At 37.1% G+C, this 19,333-nt stretch overlaps 2 protein-coding genes across 5 annotated transcripts in view; one reads left to right on the top strand and one right to left on the bottom strand.

Moving 5' to 3' along the window:
• rnf123 (ring finger protein 123) overlaps nucleotides 1-19,333 on the top strand; it is a 158,864-nt gene that overhangs the window by 82,605 nt on the left and 56,926 nt on the right. The gene's annotated exons all lie outside the window — the stretch shown is intronic.
• On the bottom strand, nucleotides 421-19,295 carry amigo3 (adhesion molecule with Ig-like domain 3). 4 transcript variants are annotated; one of them, XM_077227003.1, is made up of 6 exons: nucleotides 18,455-19,288; nucleotides 16,849-18,246; nucleotides 4,883-5,528; nucleotides 3,477-3,535; nucleotides 3,222-3,280; nucleotides 421-1,150 (listed from the first exon to the last, which is right to left on the bottom strand). In XM_077227003.1, exons 2-3 carry the CDS (start codon nucleotides 18,142-18,144, stop codon nucleotides 5,451-5,453), a joined length of 1,374 nt encoding a protein of 457 aa, XP_077083118.1. In that variant the 5' UTR covers nucleotides 18,145-18,246; nucleotides 18,455-19,288; the 3' UTR covers nucleotides 421-1,150; nucleotides 3,222-3,280; nucleotides 3,477-3,535; nucleotides 4,883-5,450. The 4 variants fall into 4 exon arrangements, with proteins under 4 accessions (XP_077083118.1, XP_077083119.1, XP_077083116.1 ...); XM_077227004.1 differs by having other exon boundaries at nucleotides 16,849-18,241; nucleotides 18,455-19,269; XM_077227001.1 differs by lacking the exons at nucleotides 421-1,150; nucleotides 3,222-3,280; nucleotides 3,477-3,535; nucleotides 4,883-5,528 and having other exon boundaries at nucleotides 14,945-18,246; nucleotides 18,455-19,295.

Here is a 19,333-nt window from a genome sequence, read left to right as displayed (position 1 = left end):
TTGTACACTTACAAGAGAGTTCTAGTAACTTAAAACAAATTTGTATAGTATACTTGATACTTTACTTTAGATGTACTTTTCTTAGTATAGACTACTCAGAATTACTATTTTTAACAACTAAATAATTTCAAGTAAAATATACTTTGTGATTATTCCTAACTACTAATTTATGCTAGTTGTGTTAACTCAGATGTTTTCTGCATACAACTTGGAATTACTGAGTTTACTTTACTTCAAAAGCAATTCAGTTTACTTGTTAAAACCATGCAAACCGATTGCCTTAAAAATAACAAGTAAGCTTTACTCCAATAACTTAAGTGTAGATTAATAGATCTATTGTCTATTATAAATCATTGAGAATAGGTACACAATTTTACAAAGATAACATTTAAAGCTGGACAAATAAATTTAAGGCAATGATACAATTCAAAGGTACATTTATTATATTTGTTTTATTAACAACTGACAGGGGTGGTCCATACAACTTTCTTTGGGGTATAAATATTTAAGTCACTTTCTTTTTTTTTATAAAAACCTTTTACAGTACAGCTTTACCAATTCAATAAATGGCAATAACTCACTTTTATCAATAACACTTTGGAGTAAAACTAGCTATAGGCCTATAACAAGTGCACAAAGTGGCTAAATTCATTAAACAATGAAAAAGAAATGTCTCTGACACACATGCACTTTAAAAATTAATACACTGGCAGCCTCTAAACTTGCTTATAAACCTTACTTAACTTGCTTATAAATCAATTAATCTATTTCCACTTTCATAAAAAAATCAAATGCCAAACATCATCACTCATTTGATTACGATTACATTCTAACTCATCAGGAGATTTTTAAGAGATTGTAGTTTTGGTGGGAGTTTGCTCTGTCCCAGACCAAGCATCACTTTTTGAATAAAATTAAGAGTGTTTTTCATGTCTTTTGGGTAGTCCAAATTCAAAGCATAAGACAGCCCAAACAAGACGCAAATGGCCTGAGGCAGGTTCTGCAAGTTATCCATCACGATACCTCCCTCCAGAATAATTGCAGTAGACACTGGGCAAAGGTATAGCTTATTTGGAGAAAGAGCTTCTTCATCCATGACAGTCAGCAGCCCAACTGATACGTGTGCCCAGGCTTCATCGACATCACATACCTGAACGAAACCAAACAACAAAAATATTACAACAGGGAAATGTGCCAAGGCATGATTAATTGTCAGTTATCTGTTACAGTTACCTGCCTTTAATACATGTCCCATTAAGTATTTATCATTTATATTCTTTGTTTTATCCCCGACACTTAAATATTCATGTATATTAATTAAATTGTATAAGAACTGAACAGAACTAGGAGATAACATCACTGTTTTCACAAATTATGGTCTTTACAATGATGTGATGAAGTCAACACTGAACTAATGAGTTGTAATATTACACCATTTTCTTTGGAGAAAAGTTTGCATCACGGAATCATTTTCCTCTTGACCAATAGAAAGCAGCTTTGAAAACCGGTATTGTATAAATGCTACAAAAATAAAGGTGACTTGCCTAATTTTTTCCTGATCACCCTTCTGGCTTACACTGAATTGACACATTTTGGAACCTTTGTCTTTGTACTGCACTCATAGGATGTAATCAACATGAATCTTTATTGTCGTCTCAATAAAATGGCGCAAATACACTTGTGGTGAAAAGTTTGGAAAAAGCAAGAATTGTCATTTTGTCAAGAAATGCTGTTTGATTTTAATACTTATGGTGCGTTCACACCGGACGCGAATAGCGCGTCAAGCGCGAGTGATTTCAATGTTAAGTCAATGCAAAGAAGCGTTACGCGCGTAAAAAATTCCTGCGGCTCGAATGAGGCGTAGAGCGCAGCGCGGCAGACGCGAATACGCCTCATTCGCGCGTCAGGTTCGCGCGAATTGAGCGTCTGGCGCGTGAAAGGGATACTCCACTGTTTTTTCATATTAAACTGTTATTCTCTTATCTAAGACGAGTTGACACATACCTCTCTCGTCTCAGTGCGTGCACTGAATCGCTCTGTCGGGCGGAGAACTTTGAGAGCAGTTAGCTTAGCCCCATTCATTGTATATGGGCCAAACAGAGATGAAGTTAGAAGCGACCAAACACATCCACGTTTTCTCTATTTAAATATAGTTACACGAGTAGTTACACGACCAAGTATGGTGACACTAAATAAAATGTGGCGTTTTTTATAAGCGGGTAAAATGGATAACTATAATGTATGGCGGAATAGCACTTATTGGGAGCACTTCGACTCGGCGCTGTAATATCTTCACTCGTGAAAAGTCCTCTCCCCCCTCTCCCTCTCCCTCCGTCAACTCTGCACAAAAAACTACTACTACTGCAGGCGTGCAGGTCACGTTGATATTGACGGAAATGACAGGGAGAGGGAGAGGGGGAGAGGACTTTTCACGAGTGAAGATATTACAGCGCCGAGTCGAAGTGCTCCCAATAAGTGCTATTCCGCCATACATTATAGTTATCCATTTTACCCGCTTATAAAAAACGCCACATTTTATTTAGTGTCACCATACTTGGTCGTGTAACTACTCGTGTAACTATATTTAAATAGAGAAAACGTGGATGTGTTTGGTCGCTTCTAACTTCATCTCTGTTTGGCCCATATACAATGAATGGGGCTAAGCTAACTGCTCTCAAAGTTCTCCGCCCGACAGAGCGATTCAGTGCACGCACTGAGACGAGAGAGGTATGTGTCAACTCGTCTTAGATAAGAGAATAACATAGTTTAATATGAAAAAACGGTGGAGTATCCCTTTAAGCGCGAATGATTTAGTTAGTGCTATTTGTGCATTCACGCGTTTGACGCGAATTCGCGTCTGCCGCCCGAGTTGAAAAATCTGAACTTCTGCGTCAATTCGCGCCGCGTTAACCAATCAGGAGCCTGCTTGCTGCTGTCATGTGGTGAAGTGACAGTAATGTTCTTTTATGTTTGGCCTCAATAAATTATTTTGTAATATGACTAAAATGCATGGTGTGATGCACAACAAAGCAAATCTTTCACATAAGAACTCGATTTTAAGAGAGATAGTACTCATTTTGTATTGAATGCTATTTATTCCATATCTATTCTATATGATATGAAACATTATTATTTTAATGTAAACACAACAAACACTTAGTGTAAGGAATAAAAAAAAAATCACTGATCTATTCTAACTTCTGTAAAGGAAAAATCCTTACCAGTGTATCAAGACCTGCGCTTTGAACGCCACTCAGGAGACAAGCAGGCAGAAGGACTTCTAAAAAAATTGAAAAAAATAACAATAATTAAGTTCTGCTTTGCAAGATTAAAGACACATTCCTTGATATGCATGTTCTTCAAGCATTACAGAAAACATACCTTTAGTCTCCCAAAAAAATATAAAAGTGCAGCGAAGTAAACACTGTCTGTTACACACTGATCTATTATGACTTCTTTAAAGGAAAAGTCCTTACCAGTGTATCGAGACCTGTGCTTTGAACGCCACTCAGGAGGCAAGCTGCCAGAAGTACTTCTAAAAAAATAAAATAATAATTAAGTTCTGCTTTGCAAGATTACAGACTATAGAAGCTTGTTTCCACCACAGAATGAAAAATAAAAAAGGTAATTGCGACTTTTTATCTCACAATTCTGACTCTTTTTTTTCTCACAATTGCGAGTTTACATCTCGCAATTCTGACCTAATTTCTCAGAATTGCGTTATAAAGTCAGAATTACGAGATATAAAGTCAGAATTGTGAGATATAAAGTAAGAATTGTGAGATTTAAACTATTCTGAGGGAGAAAAAAAAGTTGGTATTTTTTTCCCCTTAAAATTGGCCTGATAACTCGCAATTGCGAGTTTATATATAACAATTCTGAGAAAAGATGTCAGAATTTCGACATATAAACTCGCAATAATGTGTTAAAGTCAGAATTGCGAGATGTAAACTCGCAATTGTGAGAAAAAGAGTCAGAATTGTGAGATAAAAAGTCGCACTTCTGTCTTTGTTCTCAGAATTGCGACTTTATATGACGCAATTCTGACTTTATATCTCGCAATTCTGACTTTATAACACGCAATTGCGATTTATTTCTCACAATTCTGACTTCATATTGTCAATTGTGAGATAAAGTCGCAATTATTTTATTTTTTATTCAGCGGCGGAAACGCTTCCATAACAGACACATTCCTTGATATGCATGTTCTTCAAGCATTACAGAAAGAAATAGGTACCTCAGTACAGACAAAAACAGTGTTTCCACTGATTAACGTTACTTTCAGTAATGGTATGCAAATAAAAAAATAAAAACGTTAATTTGATATTACCATTACTCAGTTTAACTTCACTTACGATTACTAAGTTTGTCATCTTGTTAAAATATGGCTCATTAAATAAGCAGTGAAATAAGGCAGTTGTGATTGAGTAAAAAAAAAAAAGAAACCTTTACAGTGCTTGCATTACATTCTGAATTTCAATAATAGTATAGTACTAATGCTGTTGTGAAGTCACAAATACTGACAAATATCATAAAATTCGTCTCTGCATAAGCTGCGGGTTACCTAAATTACTTTAAATGTGCGCCATTTCAACATATTAGTAACGTTAATAAATGGTAAGCCAATTCAGACAGAGGAGAATGCATCACGGAAACAGTAAAATAGAAAATCATAATTCCTTATACTTTTTGGACAATTTAAATCCAGGAACCGTTGTGGTAAGTTAACGTTACCTGATCGTTTTACAAAAAAAAACAGGTCGAACCACAATCTGTAAGCTCCGAATAATATCAAAATAATTTGGTACACATTAAGATGAAAAGTAAAAATAAGCGACAGAGAGTAAAAAAAAAATTCACACACAAGTTTAAAGTTACTTACCTTATTGTTGTTCCAAAAACAAATTTAAGCTCCAGCAGTCTCTCAACGTCTTTCCAGTTTCCTCAGCTGCAAAATTGGCGCCGACTCTATCGCGCATGCGCTCTCACAAGGCCGCTTCTTCTTCTTTATTTTTTTCTGCACATTAGGCACTTTAATGCACTGCTGCCTCACTGGTTTGGTAACGTCATTGCATTATTTTGCTACTTGGTTTTTTCAAGTAAGCTTCAATTAAACATTTGAGTAAATAGTTATTTTCACACTGCAATTTACTATAACTAAAAAAAACCTTGTAAGAAGTATGTATTTTATATTAGTGAGTAAAGTTAACTAAGTAAATGTGAGTCAGGAAAGCTATTACATTTTACAGTGCAGAAGTTGTAAACATCATGGTCTTTCATTTAATTATCAGCATTGTTTTTTCCTTGCTGATACACAGTGCGTGGGCAGAGTTTTCAAGAAAAGTCTTGTGCATTTGTAAGAGAAGCTATTGAGGACTGAATTTGTTTGGTTTCTTGCAGTGAAAAGGAGGCTACGGCCTGAGATGTGTTTGTCATCTTATCCATGGTGATTATTGTGGCGTTGCACGAGTGGTCCATATGTCAAGGCCAAGGGGCTGCTGTGTTACCGCTGGTTTCGATTGACACGTCTTAAGAGAGAGAGAGAAAAAGAAAAGAATGAGAAAGAATAAGAACCAAGAGTGTTCCACAGGCAAAAGCAATCAATTCAGGATTTTCTCTATATTGGGCCTCTGACATTTGATACTTCCTTCAGAAAGCCTGAAGAAGGATTCTTCACTGTGGATCTGCTAGATTATTAAAACAATAGTTCATCTGAAATGAAAACCTCATGATAAAGAAAGCCGAACGTATTTGACTTCCTTTGTTCCCTCGAGCACAAAAGAGAGGTTTTGAAGAATGTGCACTCCTGTTTTACAATCAATGTGAATATGACAAAACAGAACAATAAAATGATGATTATGGTGATTATGAGTAGTGTAAATACTAGCGCACTTGTGCACCATATTCCAAACAAAAAGCCAAACAATATTTTACAATAATAAATATACATTCCGTCAAAAGTTTAGAGTAATTACAAGTGTTTTGAAAGAAGTCTCTTATGCTCTTAGGCTGTACAAAATATATTTTATCAAACATAGAGTAAAAACAGTAATATTGTTACAATATAAAAGAAATGTTTTGTATTTTAATATATTTTAAAATGTAATTGATTAGGTTTTCAAATAAATGCAGCCTTGGTGAGCATGAGAGACATGTAGTGTAAATAGAAAAAGTTCTCAGAGCTATACTGTAAAAAATTTTTGATTTTTTTTTATTTATGTAAAAATGTAAAGCCTGTTAAACACATTATATGTACTTGAACTGTTAAACACTGTAAACTTTGTAGTTTTTGGAAAAATGTGTCAATCCATTTACATTGTAAATGTACATGGTACGTTTGCTTTAATATGTAATGTATATAACGTATAATAACTTTTACAGTCATTTTTTGTTAAAATAGATTTTTGTAATTACAAATATAAGCCATATAACTTCTAATGGTAAAGAGTTAAAAAGTTTTTTAATCTTGCTTTTTTTCCCTTATAAATTTAACAGGATATTTTTTAGTGTACCAAAAAGTAAAAGATATTTGTTGAAAACAGCTTAAATTTCAGCCTTCAGAAAAAAATAAATTTGTTTGGTTGTTTTTGTCCAAAATTCACTCACTTTAATACATTGCATGGAAATGATCGGCTTGAACTTTCTACAAAATGTCTCCTTTTGTGTTCCGCAGATGCAAGAAAATCCTGATGTTCATCATTTTTGCATATTCCTTTAACCTTCATCCCATTTATCTTTTATTACATTGGCATCTGTCTTACCAAGGACATTTCAACACAAAGCATCACAATCCTGTTGCTCCGTCATGCATTTGCATGTGTGTATTTGCACCCATCTGACCAACTCTGGCAGGAACGACTTTCTCACTCGTCTAGAAGTGACGAGATGACCATCTTTCAAAAGTGTGATGGCCGGTGAGCTTTAAAGGTTTCAAAACGATATTTTCGCAACAATGCCATAGAAGAACCATTTTTGGTTTCCAAAGAACCTTTCAGTGATCATCAGTTCATAAAATATTTTTTTTTCCCTAGTGTTTGGAATATTTTAAAATTCTCAAGAATTTCCACTATAATAACCTTTATGTAATGAAAAGGTTTCATGTATATTTAAAATTCCTTTATTGAGGCTATGGACCATAGATGCCAATCAAGTGTGCCCTTCCAACCTATAGCCAATAGACTCGATAAACCAAATATGATACAACACATCACCAAACAATCATGAAATAGAGGCGACGGATTGATGTTAACTAACAAATCACTCCTGAAATTGATTATCAGCAGTTGTTATTGATGTTTTATGGAAAATATTGAGGTAGAAGAGAAGGCAGGGCTTCTCCAGAGCTCTGCCAGAGAGAAAATATGTGAATACATTTCTCTTGAATATAAACCCTTTATTTGGCATGATCATTTTCACTAACTGTTCACTTCTAAACCTTGACTCACTCAACTCGCACTTTACATGTCCGTCAAAGCTGCAAGAACGTGTGTCACCTTCTCAATAGCTCTGCGGTGACTCATGGACGTACAGAACATTAGCTTTTCTTTTTCCCAGTAGTGCTTAAAAGTCTGAGATTCGGACCCTGCGGGGTGTTATTAGACAGTTATGATGATGAGTAGTAGACTGAGGTGGCAGCATTCGACAATGATTCCCTTCTCTGTGAGACGCCATAGGTGGTCAACGTTCCCGATCGGTAAATACTGGTTTACTGCAGCCATTACGAAAGTGGTCAAATGGAGCTATTGAATTGCAGAATTGCTCCCTAGTCAGAAACGTTTGCAGAGTGAGAAAAAGAGGTGTTTTAGGCCGTGCAATTTGTTTGACATGCAGACAAACCAAAAATTATTCAGACACCGGATATCATTTTTGATATTTTTTTACTAGTGGGTGCATGACACTATAGGTCATTTATTTAAGCGGGGAGAGCAAAATAAGTAAACTGTGACATTTTATACCCACATATTCTTCATATAGTGGACTTCCAGTAAAATGACAAAAATTTGGGACCAAAAATTATTCAGACACTTTGACCTGGCCATGTTTTTCTTTAACTGCTAATGCGACCTTTTACACCACAGATTGAAACACAATTAAGGCGAGACACTACAGGTGAAAAGGGTAACATTTGTAACTAAAAGGATATCACCATGCAACTTTCCCAGTTGATTACCTACATTAAGATGAGGACAAAATGTATTACAAGTTTTCTGTGATTTAATGTTTAAATATGCAAATTAGGCATTATCTAATTAAATATGTGCTAATTTGCATATATTTAAAAAAACAAATCTGAGTATTGGATAAAGCCAGGTGCAACATTCTTTTTCATTGTGTTTACATATTAGATGGGGGGGGCAAAATTACAGAGGGATTTATGGATATCTACTTTTGTTATCCTGTAAATCAGAATATACTGCCAATAGCCTTAAAAAAATGATTTTCTCCATGTTTTTTTTTGAATAAAATGTTATATAAATCAGGCTAGGAATAATGTATTTACAAATCCCTCTGTAAACGTCTTCATAATATAACTAGGTACAAGACTGGAACGTTTGGTGTATATAGGTGCTACTGAAGTGTAGCTTTCGGACTTGGAGTATGAGAGAAAAGTCATTTTGAGAAAACGGGCTTTAAAGATTTATATTGTAAAATGAGATTGCGCATTCAGAGTTAAATCCCCCTTTTACTTTCACGATCTGTTGCTGATAAACAGGAAATGACCATATTTGGATCCGACTGCATTGTACAGGAGAGAGCGAGCTTTCTAACGGTGTGTGTGATGACAGTGCTCGCGGAGCAGCGGGAGGATTTAAAACGACAACTTTTGATGAATTTATGAGAAATCTACAGACGCAAACAGACAAATGTAGTAAAATAAAGACCCAAATGTGTATTTCGGACTTTTTTTCACCACGTCTGAAAGAAGACAAATATCCCCAAATCTCAAAATTGACCAGTGAAAAAAAAATCATGTTTTTCCTGCCGTGTCTCGCCTCAAGCATCGCTTGGTAATCGGTTGAGCTAAATTGGTATTATCTAATTGTGTACTTAAATTTAACAGCTGACAGATATTCATCATAATTCATCTGTGAGACAGTCTAACAGAAGGATAGACAAAACCAGGGAAATATCAACTGATTTGATAACTCTGAGTTCTTGTCATATTTTATTACATTTTTTTTTCTAAACTATAGCGAATGAACTGTGATAATTTGAGAAATGTTGAAGGGGTCTGAGTAAATCTTGGTTTGACTGTATTTAGTCCTTTTCGCTTGGCATTTACGCTTCATTTTTTTTAACACAGAACCTAAAGATATAAAACAAAAAATGGCTTTTTAATGATTTATATTTTGCGAAGGAACTTACATTGTAAGTGGTCGAGACCCCCTAAACTGTCTTGGTCCGCATGTTTGGTGCGTAACCGGGTTAAGATCACACTTACTCAGATAAACCACACTTACAGAGATATCACACCAAAGTTTGTTTTAACCGGACCAAACCTGCCAGGTGTGAATACCCTGAATGCAACTAGTTCTCGAAAAGCTGTTTTGTGTCTTTAAACAATATATGATTAGATAAATTATTCAGAATTAATTATTTTGAATCACTTTGCATGAGGAAGGGTTGATTGGTGGGAGTTTTCTTATATATCATAAAAACAATCCCCCAAAAAATTGTTTTTCAGAACCACACGGAATTTTTTTTTTATGTAGGATTTACTTTGAAACTATTTTTACTCAGAAATTGCTCGAAAATGTCACAAATATTTGCAGAATTAGAATTAAGTGTTTTATTTCTGCAGTTCCTTGAAGACGTCTCTTTAAATAGACTGTGAAATGAGTAACACCAGTTTGTTCAGTATAGTGTAGTCACATCCTCACAACTCTTTTGCACAACATCGATCATCTGAAATGTTCAAACTGTTAAGATCGGATTGCAGGGATCAGGAACTTGTTAAATATAAACTTCTGCTGTTCTTTAACTTAAGCTGATATTGTGTGAAAGGATATGCAGAGCTGTAGGTGCTACACACGTAGGAATGATGAACCTTTCCACATTGAAATCTTATCGTTAGTTCTTGTGATGTTTAGGAATAATGGTATTTATCCCAGTTCTTCCTTACGTTACCTCGACTGGCTGGGACTCATTTCTGAACAACAAACTGCTGCCAATGTAATAATAGATGTAGTTTGATTTCTTACGTCTTGATGTCTTTTAAATGACATTTGAAAATATATTCAAATAGCAAATTATTTTAAATTGTAATATCTTAGTATTCCTGTTTGAGTGTATTTTTGATCAAACAAATGCAGCCTTGGTGAGAATAAGAGACATTTACTTCCTATACAATATTCCAGGTTTATATATATTCCAATATTCCAGTACATTGGTAATTTTACTGATTTTTGCATCTAGTTTTGGATAGTTCATAGTTCTACATTGAAAAATGTCTCAAGCTTATTTTTCTTTAAAAAAAAACTCTAATTATTGCACTTGTCTCTCTATGCAAAACCTGCTAATCCCACCAGGAATCCTCTGCATTTCTGGTGTCGATCTATGCCACCTGTATTCTGCAGACTTTCTTTCTCACTCCTTCCCTGTGAAACCGAGCTGTGACACACACATGGTTGTGAGTGTTTCTCTGTTGAATAGTTGTGTACCGGAAGGTTTTTTCCAGTCATCTGTTGTGCTGTTTGCCTGCAGCGCTGCGCCATCATTGGTTAGGTGTTTATAATGTTTGTCTCGCATGAGATTTATTAGTCAATGCGATAGCTGTACTAATATGGTGAACGTCTTTGTACGTGATGTCATATTTAATTGCTTGTCTGTTGTATAGCAGTAAGTCATCGTAAGGCTGGCCTGGACGGCTTCATCAAATACCTAACTGTGGGCTCAGAGCGTTCATTAACACTGCCTGATAATTAACTTAAGCGGACTTCAGGCTCAGAGTTCATGTTCGCTTTAGAGAGTGAAAAAGGATACGCTCGCACACACATCTAACAGGGGAAGTCCTTAATGGCTGTGTTATCGAGACCCAGAACACAACCAGATAATGCAATTTTTTTTAAATTTTGTGTGTGTGTGTCACTAGTAATGTGCATTTGAGATGGCTGACCTGCAAGGATTGGTGTTACTTTGACCTGGTCCCTGTAAGACTTACGTGGATCAATTTCCACTTTAAATGAATCTGTAATTCCGTCTTATTTATGTCTGGAAGATTTTTGGTAGAATATTAATTGAAATATTATGGGGGGGGGGTTTCAGTGTTGAGCTTTTATATACTTCAAACATGACCTAGTCGCAAACTTCGTAGTGCGACTTGCCATGCCTTGGTTTTCAGAATTTGTACACTTTGACCAATAAGCTCAAATCAATAAAATGTCGACTCATATGCATTATCACTGTACAAGCGGCTCGTGACCGAACACAGACTGAGACTGGCTCTATTACACTTTAGTTTAAGCAGAATATCTCAAATGCAGATCCCTGAACTCCAGCTAACTTGTTTGTCTGTGTTTTCTGATCATTGGCGGCTTTTCTGCCAAGTAAAGATTAAGTAAAACACCAGGCAGAAAATATATCATAGAAAAGCTCTAATTGGCCAATGCAAACTCTTGACTCCTGGCAACAACAAACATGAAAGCTCGTAGTAGAGGCTTGTACAGCAGTCTGTAATATTTTCTCGTCTCTTTTTTTCCACAAAAATAAAGAGAGATTGTGGTAAAGTTTTTATTTTTAAGTACATTTTAGTCTGGTCTTGTTTCATCAACGAAATTGCATGTTGATATAGACACAGTTATCGTTTAATGACCTTAATGTCATCTAGTCTTAGGGGCTGTTTACACTACACCGTTTTTACTACACCGTTTTTAACAAAAAACGTAAAACTTTGTATGCGTTTCGGCCATTCGTTTACACGACTGCAGCGTTTTGGGTGCCTGCAAACGCAAATGATTCTCCATGAATCTCTGAAGGCGATGATGTCACGCACATGCGTATTACGTGTGCAGTCTAATAGCGTTTCATCGCCATCTAATGGCCTGACAGCAGAATACAGCATTTTTAGTCGTTTTCGTGGATCTGTGTGAATGGGGATCGTTTTGACAATGAAGAAAAAACTTCTCCGCTTTAAGCATATTATTGTCGTGTAAACACTCATAGGAAAAAAGCTTGGTGACGAACATTTTCCAAAATAGATTTCGTTAACGAAATTAAAACTAGTTGATTGTTTATTTTTTTAATTGTTTTAAATGAATAACTAAATAAAGGTGTGTAATGTGCTAATGAAAAAAAAAAATGAAACCACACCACAACAAAACTGCTTGTTTTCTTGAGTTGAATTAACCAGTTTTCCTTTCACCCGCACAATGCCCAGAATCAATGAACGCTGCGAAGGATTCATCTCAGATGTAGATTACAGCTAAATCTGTCCTGGCAGTATTTGCGGGGGTTCAATCTCGACTTGCCGTTATTCTGGCTGGCCTGGAAGGTTCATCAGAACAACTGTGAATATCCTTGATTGATGAGCGCTCTAAATTTGTTTGCTGGTAATCGAAGGGCTGTTGTCGAGATATGATGAAACGCCTGTGAAATGGATGGGCCAGAACAGCAGGAAATGAAACGAGGGTGATTTATCCGTCAAGTCTCCTCAGGGATTTCAACAGCACCCTTTACCTTAATTTCATCTGCAGTTCAAACCTAAATCAAAGATATTCCTTTTCTGAATATAATTTTTTACGTTTGCCTATTTGCATGGAAGACTGTATTTTTCTTGATTATTATTCTTTGATTATGATAATGGTTCGCCATTCGTCATGATCCCTAAGGTTCCACCTGTAGTTTAATAAACTATTTAATTCTCTCAAATGCAAGGTTTTATTTATTTATAACGCTTCCAGTTACGCTTAAACCATGCAGGAATAGAGTCAGGCTAATCAATTACACATCCCTCATTTACATGTTCACAGGCTGTTGGGCAAAACTGTTGGATTTGTCCTGCTGAGCTTTAATGGTGGGAATCTTGCAGAAAAAATGAAAGCTGAGCTGAAGTGACTGCCTTATAGTAGACTAAAGCAGTTTGTATGCTTTCATTCTAGCACTGATCAAGGCCTTTCTGCATTACATTTTCTGAAATAAGCGAATTAAAAAGAAAAGATCCCTCTTCTGTTAATGACTGAGCTGTGAGGGATTGTTCACATATATCTGTTTAAAATGTCCCCACCCTTTATGGGCTTCATCTCTCTTTGTGTATTTTTCACCTGACTTAATATAATTAAACTTGTTTAAATAATCACATGCATTTGTTTTGACAGCCCTACTGTTTCAGATTTAAAAATCGTATGTTCATTTCCGTCTCAAAATATAGATTTGGAGTGGAAAACCTTTTTCGCTAAATTGTTGTTGTTGCCAATGTGGACCGGTAATGTAGCAAAGGTAACGATAAAATGTCTTGGATGCCTTTAAGGCTCGTGGCTCAAACAAAAGCCCATATTAGTCTTCCCACACAGGCATCTGAAGCTTAGCATGGTGCTCAAGCAAGAACATTTCAGAGCTTAACAGATGTTATGACTTTAGGATTTCCCTTTACTTATAGTTTATTCACCTGCAGTATGATGTCCTGTCTTTTGGACAATACTATATGTGTGTTGTAAACGTCCTTGTTAATGCTCTTTTTAGCTGTGTTTTTGTGTTTTCGGCATACTTTTTATGCCACATGCTCATTTGTGTCATCACTGTTAACATGATATAAGATTTGTCGTCAACAAAATATTTTAGTCATACTACTACGTCTCGTAATCCTATTTTCCTAATGATGGACTATTCACAGTACATGAAACTGATATGGAAAAGTCCTCTTACAGAAAAAGCTTGGGTTTTAATCAGCCCCAGGCTTGTCTGAGGTTTCTCCAGTGCTTTTTTTTTTTGTGCTGTCAGAGTTTTGACATATTGTTCTTTGACAGTATTAATCCTTTGTGATAAATTATACACTAATAAGGGTGGACCACACACAGCCCAGAGACAGCATTTTCATCCCACTGTATAAAGTCCCCTAACAGGAGTTTTTGTACAGCATGAAAAGACACGTATCCAGCACAACATGCACTCCGGGTGGTGACAATGATAGAATGTACTATAATTGATATGGTAAGACTTTGATTTAGGGAGAGTGGGGGTAGGATGTGCCAGTGGGTACGTCAGATTCAACTGCATGTGATTACGAAATGCGTCTTTTCGAAAAGTCCATTTTATTCCTAATATATGTATGTAACATAAACATATATATGTTTGTGTATGTGTATGTATGTGCATGTATCTACATGTATATATCTAAATCTATAAAACAATGTAAAATTGTCTGCCTAAAATTAGCCATGAATCAATAATTTAAGCATTGTTCACAAAATGTTTCAGATGCCTCGAGCGAGGTAAGAAATGCCTCAACTTATAGTGAAAGTAAGCTTTTTATCCAAAAAAAACAACAACATAAAAATGATAAATTGTTGTTTACAAAAGAAGTTACAGCCTAGTTAATGAAAATGAGTAATGTGCAACAAAATATACAAATTATTTAGATTATGGGAATATTGTGAATTTTTTAAAATCAGTTTATTTGATTTACATTCATATTTTTATTTGAAATGTAAATTATTTATTCTCTAGCTACTCAACTTACCCCTAGATATGAGTTTTGGGTGCCCCTATTTTAAGGATATTTAATAGATGCAGTTGTAAAATACATCTTGAAATATATTTATGAATGCTGGGAAAATAGTTACCAGCCCCCCCCCCCCCAAATAAAAGTGAAAATCCAGGCAGCATTTACTTACCCTCATGTCTTCCCAAATCTGTATAATCTGTATCTTACTTTCTTCTGTGTAACTTTCAAAAAGGATGTTTTGAATGATGCTGTTGACTTCCAAAGTATGAGCAAAACAAATTGACATATTTCACAAAATATCTTCTTTTATTTTTTCACAGAAGAAAGTCAGTTTTGCAATGTACAGTTTTGAAATGAAATGGCGCTGAGTAGACGATGGTAGGAATTTCATTTTTAGATAAGCTATCCCTTAATAAAAAAAAAAAGTGGCACAAATTACCCCACTCTAATTGGGCAATGTGGAATGTGATTTGGTGGGGACTGTGCATGCCTTGGATGTCAAAATGCTTGTACATGCAAATTTGGTTAGAATTGTGGCACAACACAGTGTGGTAATGATGATGATTGTGATGATGGTGGTTTTAGTGACAGCATTACAACTTTGATTCATAAAGCAGATGGAACACACTCATTAATATGCAGTTATTCTGGGGAAGATTGGCTTCGGCTCAAGGGTAATATATTATTGTAAAATACTCCTTTCTACTGCCTGTTTTAATTTTTGGGTCATGGCATGTCTCAAAATCATCACAAAAAACTTGATTCATCAGAATTGCTCGATTCACTGGGTCTGAGGTTCCAGCAAGGAAAATATTATTAGTGGTTTGTGCTGTAACTTCAGTGGTCAGTAGAATATCTGTGTGCCATTTTCAACCAAATAAGGATATTTTTGTAAGTTGTTGTAAAATGCAGCCATTGTATTCATGAACAATTAGATTTGATCCCAGATATATCACACAAGTTCACTCGTGCTCTGGCTGGCAACAGCTTTTGATTGTGTTTTGTTCTTATGTACAGTTGCAAACAAAGTGCTATATTTACTCTTGAATGGAAAAGCAAGAATGTGAGGACACATTGGATGCTCACCTTGGCCAAAGAGACTTTTATAAGAAGGCAGACATTTACCTCTGGGGTCGAAGCAAAAGGATTTATTAAGAAGCTGATAAAGAAGGGATTTGTGGAAGGGGAAGAAGGGTGGGTGGCAAGGGGAAACATTGAATGCTTAGGGAGGCGGGAAAAGTACTTCAGTTTTTTCACAGATTCCATTTCATTCAATTGCATCCATTTCAAGTTATAATCTTTATAAGGATAAGATGCGACCTCTGTGTGATATACACATTCACTCTGATAGCTTAGGAGCATCAACTTGCATGACTAAATGTCAATTTCACAACAATCCCTACTTTTTTGTGAATGCATTTTTTATGACCAAAACCCTTACATTTTCAAAGTGGGTATGACTGCTTGAAAATTATTTCCTGCTGCTAACTACTCACTAAGATGTGAATGTGAAACACAGGGGTACAAAGGACACCTAAAAAAACTAAAATCAACATTATAGTCATATCTGTAAAAAACTAGAAATTCAGTAGGGTCTTGTCATTCTCCTTCATATCATTCATGCTGTTTCTAGAGTAGAGTAAGGTTTATGCAGTATTCATTGGGTTATATGCTCTAGACAAGGCATTCATAGCTATGAATCTATCAAGGCTCAAGCAGTGGTAAAGGGGAAGCTTTTACCCTTCTCGGTTTTTGTAGTTTCATTTACTTCATCTTGTATCGTCAAATGGCTCAGTAAAACCTTAACGCCTAATCTTGGAAGCACATGGCTCCATTTTTTTGCATTTTGTTTTTATATCTCTCTTCTCTCTGATTGTATGTGCTTTCCTGGTCTGTTCTGCTCACTGCTAAGGGCTTGCAAAGCCCTCTCCCTGATCTTTCCTGAGTAGCTGTGCAGTTACAGACTGCCACGTTGATGGACCCACATGCTCATTTGAGCAGGTCGTTGGGTTGAGAGAAAGCAGCCGCTATGGCACAATAGTGGTGTCTGAGAAGACAGAAGTGACAGAGTCAGCATCGCTCCGTGTTACTGCCAGCTTGGGATACTCGAGGGCCAGTGCTGCCCGCGGCCTCCCATTCTGTGCCTCCTTTATGGGTTCCAGAAAGACCACATGCTTGTTGTTACTGACCTTGCGGCCGGGCCCCTCCGTGGTGGCAGGTGGCGTGGGCGTCAGGATAGATGACTGGGCGCTGCATTCGTTTGCAGGGCTTGGTGTCACTGGTAGGGGCTGCTTGCGACACCAGCAGCGACAGGGTGTCAAGTAGAGGTACATTAGGACCAGAACCAGGCTGACAACACAACCCAGCAGGGTTGTAAAGCCAGTATTAAAGGACTCCACCTCCTGGGGGTGTATCAACACAGTTAGATTAACTTCACAAGTCTCGTTGAGTGACTCTTGATGGTATTGAGCCATGCACAAGTATACCCCAGAGTCCTCCACTTGTGCTGCCAAGATTTCCAAAGTACCGTCTGCATACATTCGCAGAGTATTGTTATTACCAGGGGGAGCTATGTATTCCTTACTTGGGGATACCCACCAGTAGGTAAGATGCTTTCCCTTTAATTGAATTGTTTCACAATTCAACTTCACTGAATTTCCAGCATCTGCTGTCAGACTTTTCTTCATTTGAAGTTTTACCTTGCAATTCTCAAAGAATCGTACATATTGAAGAAACTTCACTGGAGCACGGTGGTCGCCATGAAGCAAGCAGGTATGCTCCTCCCGAAAATCTCTCACTGAAGTAAAGCCTCTATGCTCCCACTGTTTAAACATGCTGTATATTGAGCACCCACAATTTAGGGTATTGTTGTGCAGGAACAACCCTCTCTGTAGTGATTCTTCTAGAGCCTCAATATCCTCGACCGGAAGGTTGGGCATACGGTTCGAGCTTAGATCCAGCGTCATATTAGCATGTTCTTGAATGGAAAAGAAGGGGAAATCTGTCAGTCTGTTATGACTCAGGTAGGCTTTGCGTAGGTTGCTCAAACCACTCAGGGCTTTGCTCTCCACCCTAACTATGCGGTTGTTGTAAAGGAGTAGCTCCTCGATTCCTACTAACTCTAGAAAGTAATGCTGCTCAATAATGTTCAGTTGATTAGAGGAAATGTCCAGATGGCGTATGTTACTTGTATTCCGGAAGGTTCCAGGAGTGAGTCTGCTCAGCTGATTGTGGGCTAACCGTATGGTGTCAAGATTAGGAAGGCCAGCAAAGCTACCCTCCTTAAGACATTCTAAGCGGTTGTGGTTGAAGTCCAATGTTGCCACCATTACCGGCAACTCTACCGGGAATTGGACAAGGCCAAGGTTGGTGCAGCTTAGGATATCAGATGCAATCAGGCAGCCAGAAGGGAGATTGGCTCTGACTAGCTGCAGCAGAAAAGAGCTCAGCATTAGGGGTGCGGCCACACCCTGAGCACACAGCATTGTGCCGTAAGGATGCTTTGGTTAGAAATCAGAGCAGCCAGAGTTTCACCAGGGTAGAGGTCCACAATCTGTCAAAAGCGGTCTTGATTAGCTGTTCCTATCCTTAAAAATATGACACATCAGATCACAAGAAAGAGAAAAAAAAACTGTTATTTAATACAGCGAATACCTTGCTTAATAATTGTTCTGTCAGCCTAATGCATGAGAGTGCATCTATTCAAGGACTATTATCAACTTGCTGATCCAGAAACATCATGTTAAACTGAGACATTCAAATCTTAGAAGTTAAAGACCATAAGATTATCTTTACCTTAAGATTGCTAACAGTTGCTCCAAATAATCCACCTCATAACTCCTTGTTTGGCTGGCATTTGCTCATTCTTGTCCATTCTCAGCTAGAGAGGGTTGACAGCATTAATTTAAGTCATTGAAGGAAAAGCAATTGTTTTTGCCCCGTCCTCAAGGCTGAGCCCAACCTTCTGTGAACCATCCTTTTAACAGTTGGTGTTGTTTTGCAGTCCTGACATCTGAGACGGAACAGTAGAGGTCTTAAATCAAGAGTTAGCTCGCTGCCGCAGGCTGGGGGATGTTTTTGAGAAAGTCAGCATCTTGTCCAGTTCAGTTAGTATAGTTGCCCTCAGTTGAACAACAGGCACACAGCGTGTCACACGAGTACTGGTCCACAGTAACCCTTACGATACAAGCAATCTGTTGTTTGTTTTAACCAGAAGATAAGGATACAGCACAGTTGTTTATAAATGTTCCTTCAGTACCTGGAGAAAGTAGTCCTTAAATTTTATATATGTTTTTTTTCCCCATTCATTTTGTTCAAATGACAAACAACATTTGCTGAGTTAGGACCAATAACTCTCTGTGACTTAAGCTTCCAGTGTCCACATGGCATCTATAAAATCTGTTGAAAAGATGAAAACATAAACATCAGGATCTTACAGCTTTTTGGTATCTCTTCCAGATCTTGGTCTCTAATCAAAATTTTCTTCCTCAGCAATCCATCCTTTCTTTCCGCTCCTCCGATTTGCGCTCTGAATCGTATGGGTCTTTCTTCTTTTTCCTCACTGTCGCTCTTTCTCTCGCAGACCTTAAGTGCGTACTACACTCCTCTGCCTCTCTCTTTCCTCTCTGCACTCTATAAACAGACAGGCATGGTGTTTCAGAGGAGGGGCACTCT

This window comes from Siphateles boraxobius, unplaced genomic scaffold, assembly GCF_051911475.1.
Source record: "Siphateles boraxobius isolate OS27281-9 unplaced genomic scaffold, OSU_SipBor_1 13, whole genome shotgun sequence".
In the NCBI taxonomy this organism is placed as follows: Eukaryota; Metazoa; Chordata; class Actinopteri; order Cypriniformes; family Leuciscidae; genus Siphateles; species Siphateles boraxobius.
This window is presented reverse-complemented; position numbering and strand designations above follow the sequence as displayed.

Bases quoted from the DNA above. Each gene is read 5' to 3' on its own strand.
- amigo3 (XM_077227001.1), bottom strand. From the start codon at position 18,144: ATGCTGTGTGCTCAGGGTGTGGCCGCACCCCTAATGCTGAGCTCTTTT.